This window comes from Oreochromis aureus, unplaced genomic scaffold (genome assembly GCF_013358895.1).
Source record: "Oreochromis aureus strain Israel breed Guangdong unplaced genomic scaffold, ZZ_aureus HiC_scaffold_360, whole genome shotgun sequence".
Lineage (NCBI taxonomy): Eukaryota > Metazoa > Chordata > Actinopteri > Cichliformes > Cichlidae > Oreochromis > Oreochromis aureus.
Window position 1 is genome coordinate 105455 of NW_024108909.1, and position 8269 is coordinate 113723.

The 8269-nt window shown below is 38.3% G+C and overlaps 1 protein-coding gene across 1 annotated transcript; it reads left to right on the top strand.

Annotated features, from left to right (window-relative positions):
* The first annotated feature begins 1579 nt into the window (after positions 1-1579).
* LOC120432720 (urokinase plasminogen activator surface receptor-like) lies at positions 1580-3312 on the top strand. Its single transcript, XM_039607755.1, has 5 exons — positions 1580-1655; positions 1925-2041; positions 2116-2262; positions 2745-2855; positions 2944-3312. The coding sequence occupies exons 1-5, from the start codon at positions 1610-1612 to the stop codon at positions 3144-3146; spliced, it is 624 nt and encodes a 207-aa protein (XP_039463689.1). The 5' UTR covers positions 1580-1609; the 3' UTR covers positions 3147-3312.
* The last annotated feature ends 4957 nt before the right edge of the window (positions 3313-8269 follow it).

Genomic DNA, 8269 nt, shown 5'->3' on the forward strand with positions numbered 1-8269 from the left:
ATTTCCATACAGGTAGGTGGGCCCACGTGAGGACAGGGGCAGAGCGCCATGACTGTGCAATGCAAAAAAATCACCAGGTGTTACAAAGGCAGAAGTGTTAGAGGCACGTTCAGTTAAACTGGAGTATAACCTGATTAGGTTTACCAGCAATCTGACTTACATGGCAACTGTGGCAAAACTTAGAAACATCACGGTTCATACCAGGCCAAAAGAAATGCTTTAATAATAGCTGGTATGTTTTTGTGCTGCGCTTTGGAGTTTAACTTTAATTAGCATTAGCATTCAGTGTCTGCATGTTTGTTCTCTTCTGCTCAGAGGAACATTCTGTGATTCTTTTTGCTTTAATTTCCTTTGTGTTTTTAGGAAGGGAAAAGATGACTGTAAAGGGCTGCGCCTCCAAGCTGAGTTTCTCAAACCTGCATAAAGGGTTTCAATCCCCCTTTACTTTTATACAGTTTAGTGACAGCAGTGAGCGACCACACTGCTTTCTTTCACAACAGGAAATTCACACTGGTGGTTTGTAGCTTACACATGGCAAAATAGTTTTCTGTGGCACTGTGCAACCTGCTGCATGTACCCTTGAGCACAACACATTCAGAGGGGTGAAAAACATTTCTTGCTGCGTGATATCGGGTTAATTTTAATTCTCAACATGCTTAATAGAGTATCAATTGAAAATAAAATACTGTAATGAAAAGAAGCATATAAAGCTTCAGGCAAATTTGTGGTGTTGGTAACTTTCATTTCTATAGAAACACACTCCATTTTGTTTCCACTCTGTGCTTAAACTGTACACAAAATTAAACTTTCTTTAAGAACTATCATACACAGTGATTGCATGGTTAAAGCATACTCTGCTGACATTTAACACAGTCACTGGTCATCGAAGGAAAACCAAGTCTATTCTTAAACAAAATTATTTGAAGCCTAAAAATATTTCAGCAATAGAATTAAACAACATTAAAGAATATTTCATCAACTATATGATAAAAAAAAACCGTTGAAATGTTAGTGTTATTAAAATGCTTTAAACAAATAAACAAAATGAAAACCAAAACAACAGGTTTTCAAATTGCTTTTAATAGAATCCCATCAGGGCTGACAGAATAATGTACCATGGATGTTATTCTACTTTAACAGTGGAGATTTCTAACTAATACCATTTTAATTATGTGGATATAGGCCTATGAAGTCTTTATTTAACTTTACAAACAACAGAAGAAAATCTACATGGAGCACAGAGGCCTTCCAATCAAATAAGTAAACAGATACAAATAGAACAAAAACTGTTGCTGTGGATATCCTCCAATCATTGTTACAAAAGCCCAGTCCTGATAGTTTTTGAATTGCTTATTTCACTAACTTTACTATTTACTCAGACTGAACTATGTGGAAAATTAAAAGAAATAAATGGACACAAAGAATTGCTACAAAAATAGGAAACAAACTTAAATTCTGTTTCAAAGGCTTGTTTTTGATTCAGGTTCCTTCACTGTCAAAGGCAGAATTAAGGAGTGGTCAGACAGAGAAGACCACTCCCCCCAATAAGAATTACTTATAACCTGAGCATAAACTAAACTAAGACTCACTTCTATCTGACCATCACATAATGCAGATCCTTGTGCTGATCCTTGGGATCGTGCTGCTCCCTAAAGGCAAGTTTTTGTTCACTTATCTGTTCTTGAACATTTTTTAAACAGTAAGTTCTGTAATATTCAATGAAATGTTTTCTTTTTTAATGCTTCTAGAACAAATATTATTACATCTTAGTAAAGGGTTGTCTATTTTCTACAAATGATTGTACTAATTATTGTACTGTTAGCCCTCTACTTTTTTAAACTGTTTGCTTTAGTGAATATTTTAGAATATGTTCATGCACTGGAAGCAAGAAAAAGTTGACTTATCTTTATCTTTGTTTTATCAGCCTGTGCTTTGAAATGTCTCGAATGCACACCGGAACTCTCTGGAAGCTGCACTCAGATGACAAAAGAATGTCCTTTCAACACTCAGTGTGGATCAGTCAGAGTGACTTCATATGCAGGTTTGATATTTTTAATTTTTATTTTATTTTATTTGAACTGGTTCAGTTTTCAGTGGTTCCTCTTTTTGTTGCAGGTGGTTCAAAACTGTTTGACATTAAAGCGAAAAGTTGTGCTGCAGCTGAGGAGTGTGTTCAGGCCTCAATCAACTTTGGAGTTTCTCAAACTCTAATGACCAGCAAGTGTTGCACCTCCAATCTTTGCAACACTCAAGATGCCCCTGGTAATTTATATCATGCTTCTTGGTATTTTGAAATGTAATTTCTTGTCCTTGAAACTAATATATATATATATATATATATATATATATATATATATATATATATATATATATATATATATATATGTATACTTTTACACCCAGCACGCCCCTGCGGGCGGTTTATCCTTCAAGCTCGGAGCTTTAGGGTCCTGCACTGTATCTTAGCTATATATATATATATATATATGTATAATATTAAATAAGTTGAGAAAGTTTTGAAGTGAGTCAAACCCTTTCTCTCAATCGTCGTATTCACTTGAATTGATAAGGGCAAAATAATCAATCTGTGAAAATTTTGTGTTTGAAAAATCTCAAACAATAAACGTATTAATAACATAAACGTTTTTTCTTTTGTTTTCTGTTTTTTTTTCATGCTGATGTTTTTGGCACACAGCTAAAATAAGCAGGGAAACAAATATTACAAAGATTTCTGTATTCAACAGAGGGCAGCATCTCCTCTCCAAATGGGAAAAAGTGCTTCCAATGTCATGGAAACGATTGCACAAAAACTCTAAACTGCAACGGAAATGAGGACCACTGCATCAAAACAACAGGTAACAGGACGTCAGCATTCAGTGTCTGCATGTTTGTTCTTTTCTGCTCAGACAAATGTTCTGTTATTCCTTCCTTTCATTTCCTCAGTGACTGCAGGAGGGCAAAAGGTGACTTTAAAGGGCTGCGCCTCCAAGGTGATTTGCTCAGGCACGCAATCTGCACAGATCCCAGGAATCACTGGAGCAGAAATGAGCTGCTGCCAGGGTGACCTCTGCAACAGTGCCATCAGTACAACTGCTGGCCTTCTGCTATTTGTCACACCGCTGATCTCTCTGGTCTTGTTCTCTTAGCTGATGGAAACAACAACATCACAGCCCAGCTTTTCTTATGACTGTCACAATGTTTCCTCACATTTCACCACAGCTTATTATTATTTTTTTTTTTTTGAAATTTTTGTTATTAAACATAATTTTCGGTTTGTGGAAAAAATAAACGAATACATTTCTTAAAATCCTGCATGCATCTATGTTTTCTTGAAAACATTTTGTACGCACATTTAAAAGTTATGGTAGAAGTATGGTAGATAAAATGAGTCAGTGAGACATTTTCCTAAATTAATGGAAAAGTAAAATACAAATATGGTGGATTTTGACAAATATGTGTAAACAGAATAGCACAGTGTTAGTGAAGGAGTGCTTACAGCGCAAAGTGAACTCATTATTCTTTTCTTCCAAACTGTCACCTACTAACTGCCTTTCAATTTTGCGTGACTGACAGACAACCAGATGATGATGTAGAGTCAAAAGTGTAAATACACTCATCGTGGGCATTAATGGTACAGCTAGGTTTGGGTGGTTTGCATTTTGTTTGAGTTTGTATTTACTCTGATAATCTAATATAAACTCATATAAGATTTGTTTGATGGTTCTGACATAAACACACATGTAAATACATTCTAAAATGTATGTGTTTGTGATAGCCAATACAGGGAGTGCAGAATTATTAGGCAAGTTGTATTTTTGAGGAATAATTTTATTATTGAACAACAACCATGTTCTCAATGAACCCAAAAAACTCATTAATATCAAAGCTGAATGTTTTTGGAAGTAGTTTTTAGTTTGTTTTAGTTTTAGCTATTTTAGGGGATATCTGTGTGTGCAGGTGACTATTACTGTGCATAATTATTAGGCAACTTAACAAAAAAACAAATATATACCCATTTCAATTATTTATTTTTACCAGTGAAACCAATATAACATCTCCACATTCACAAATATACATTTCTGACATTCAAAAACAAAACAAAAACAAATCAGCGACCAATATAGCCACCTTTCTTTGCAAGGACACTCAAAAGCCTGCCATCCATGGATTCTGTCAGTGTTTTGATCTGTTCACCATCAACATTGCGTGCAGCAGCAACCACAGCCTCCCAGACACTGTTCAGAGAGGTGTACTGTTTTCCTCCTTGTAAATCTCACATTTGATGATGGACCACAGGTTCTCAATGGGGTTCAGATCAGGTGAACAAGGAGGCCATGTCATTAGTTTTTCTTCTTTATACCCTTTCTTGCCAGCCACGCTGTGGAATACTTGGACGCGTGTGATGGAGCATTGTCCTGCATGAAAATCACGTTTTTCTTGAAGGATGCAGACTTCTTCCTGTACCACTGCTTGAAGAAGGTGTCTTCCAGAAACTGGCAGTAGGACTGGGAGTTGAGCTTGACTCCATCCTCAACCCGAAAAGGCTCCACAAGCTCATCTTTGATGATACCAGCCCAAACCAGTACTCCACCTCCACCTTGCTGGCGCCTGAGTCGGACTGGAGCTCTCTGCCCTTTACCAATCCAGCCACGGGCCCATCCATCTGGCCCATCAAGACTCACTCTCATTTCATCAGTCCATAAAACCTTTGAAAAATCAGTCTTGAGATATTTCTTGGCCCAGTCTTGACGTTTCAGCTTGTGTGTCTTGTTCAGTGGTGGTCGTCTTTCAGCCTTTCTTACCTTGGCCATGTCTCTGAGTATTGCACACCTTGTGCTTTTGGGCACTCCAGTGATGTTGCAGCTCTGAAATATGGCCAAACTGGTGGCAAGTGGCATCTTGGCAGCTGCACGCTTGACTTTTCTCAGTTCATGGGCAGTTATTTTGCGCCTTGGTTTTTCCACACGCTTTATGCGACCCTGTTGACTATTTTGAATGAAACGCTTGATTGTTCGATGATCACGCTTCAGAAGCTTTGCAATTTTAAGACTGCTGCATCCCTCTGCAAGATATCTCACTATTTTTGACTTTTCTGAGCCTGTCAAGTCCTTCTTTTGACCCATTTTGCCAAAGGAAAGGAAGTTGCCTAATAATTATGCACACCTGATATAGGGTGTTGATGTCATTAGACCACACCCCTTCTCATTACAGAGATGCACATCACCTAATATGCTTAATTGGTAGTAGGCTTTCGAGCCTATACAGCTTGGAGTAAGACAACATGCATGAAGAGGATGATGTGGACAAAATACTCATTTGCCTAATAATTCTGCACTCCCTGTATTATGGGTTACATTATGGGTCATCATGCTTATGCCTTAATACAACTTTAAGCATTTGTTGGTGCTATCAAATCAGATCAGCCTCGTAAAAATTTTATTTAAAGTAATTATCTTGATAAATATGTGACCAAACCTTTGTTTATAAAACTGTAACACTAAATCTACAGTTCACTGGTTGATCTGGCCTAATAACTATATCTTTATAATGTATTAGTTGAAACCACTCAGTATGTCTGAAGTATTGCAGTTATAATGTGTGGTTTAGTAAGACAGGAAAATGTTTTTGAAAGTGTACACATAAATGTTGCTGTGGTATTGTGATATTTCATGATGCTATTTCATCAGCCTGAAAGCTTCCTAAAAATGATTTGCTTTTCTCACAGCACAGATGCTCCAATACAGATTAAAGCTTAATGCTTAGTATTGCCAAGTTTTCAGTTGAATCTGCAGTGGACACTAATGATTGCTTGAAATAATTTCTTGTTTTTCACTGTCTGCGCTCAGCTTGTGCCACATCTTGCACATCATCTGGAGAGGTGCTTGCTGCTTAATTCTCTGTCATTTTCTAAAAGCTGAGCTCATAAAGCGATAAATGAGAAATTGTTCCAAGCAATCATTAGTGTCGATTGCAGATTCAAGTGGAAGCTTAGCAATTCTAACAGGAAGTTTTAGTATTGCTATTCAAATGGCTCAAAGTATCCATGCCTTTTACTTGTTCCTCTATCTAATTCTATATAATTCTCTGTCAGACTGGTGGGAAAGCTCTCCACTCTTGGACTAGCACCTGTTGGGTCTTGGACTCAGAGTTGGTACCAGGAAATCATACACAGAGATAGTGAGCAAAAGGACTCCCCAAGGCTGTATCCACTTCACCTACAACTGCGTCCCCTCCCAAAGCAACACATCCATCATTAGGTTCACTGACGACGCAACCATTGTCGGGCTGATCACTGGTGGAGAGGAGGTTGCTTACATGGAGGAGGTGCCCTGGTGCCTGGGGCAGCACGATGGCACGGTGGTTAGCACTGTTGCCGCACAGCAGAAGGTTCTGAGTTCAATTCCACCACCAGGCTGGTTGTGTGTGGAGTTTGCATGTTTTCTCCGTGTTTGCGTGGATTCCCTCCGGGTACTCTGGCTTCCTCCCACCCTCCAAAGACATGCAGTTTGTTGGGATAGGTTAATTGATTAATCCAAATTGCCCATAGGAGTGAATGTGAGTGCGAATGGTTGTCTGTCTCTGTGTGTTAGCCCTGACCTTTTGTGTGTTTCTTTTGTAATTTGATATACGATTGTTTGGACCATTTCAGCTGTGCACTTGTGAGTGGGCCCTAAACAATACACTAGAAGTTAGTATTGTGGTATTTTCTGTCTAAGAACTATAACTGGGGTGTGCTTCTTCTAGTTAATATGAATTTTATATAGGGCTACAGCTACTGATTATTTTAGTAAACAATTAATCTTTCAATTATTCCAGCAATTAATCGGATAAAAATACTTTTTTTTCTTATTGAGCAGTAATAAATATTCAAAAGACAAAAAATACAGGTTTTTCAAAATGAACTGCTCATTGGTTTTCATTTTAGAAATCTGTCATGGTCGGCCCTCTATTAGGTAATATGTTTGTGGGGGTTTTTTTGCTCTCTCCCTCTCTCGCTCTCTCTCTCTCTCTCTCTCGCCGCGGCCACGCTCATTGCGGGCTCCCGCTGCTGGCCCACAGACCTGCTCTCATCACCGTACCGGCCGCTGATTCCACCTGAGTACTGCACTGGTCTTCGCTGGATCGTTGAGCTATCAGTGTCAGTCAAACTTGTGTATCTGCCTGTATCTTGAAAGCCCTTTGTTATTATCCCGCTAACCTGACCAATTGTGTTTAGATCGTTTTTGAAAACCGGATTCTGAGAGGAGTGACTGAGGAGGAGGAGGAGTTTTTGTACAGAAAGTGTGGAATTAATCTGCATGTTGTTTAGGGTCATTAACATTTCTTCCTGCTCCCCAGGTATAGAGGACACCCTGCTTTCGCCACTATAATTTCAAAACTCTGCAGCCAAATACTGGCCATGCCCCACCATCAGTTGTCTTACACTACTCTCACTGAGAAAAACTGATAAACATAATTAGCTTTTAATTATATATAAACAATTTTTTATTCACATTCCACTATTTTAAAAATGTGTCTGACAAATCAGTCAAAAAAGTGTGACAACCAACTATGAATGAGGGAAAAAATCACACTCAGGGTAAGAATCTCTTTTACATTTTAAATTAGCTTGGTTACAAAAAGGTTACAAAAGTCATCATAAAGATCTTTAGAGTGTTGTTGAGCTTATCTGTTTCTCATCTGTGTGGAACAAGTGAAAAAAAAATCCACTGGAGAGGAAGGGGTCTTTTTTTTAACTTTCATAAACCTTTACTTAGCAGTGACCACAACCCATTTTATACAACAGGAAATGAGCTCTGGTGGTTTGTAGTGTAATTGTTTTCTGTGGCATTGTGCACCTTGCTGCATGTACCAGCAAGCACAACACTTTAGAGTGGTGAAAACATTTCTTGCTGTGTGATATCAGGTTAATTTTCTTGTTATTGACAGTGATGGGAATAACGGCATTACAAGTAACAGTGTTACTAACGGCGTTACTATTTTCAGTAACGAGTAATCTAACTAATTAATATTCCTATCGTTACAACGGCGTTACAGTTACTAACAAGAAAACGCGGTCCGTTACTATTTTTCAACAAACAGATGGTTGAAGCTGTGTTCAGCTTACCGCATCTTATATCAGCTGCAGGAAGTAGCTGTAAGTAATCTGGACGCTACAGCTTTAAGCAGCTTGTAACAGTTGCTATTGTAATGCAGTGTATCACCACATGGCGGCGCCTTCTGTCTCATGACTGGTGTGTCACCCCCTTTTTGTTCTTCTTCGTACTCT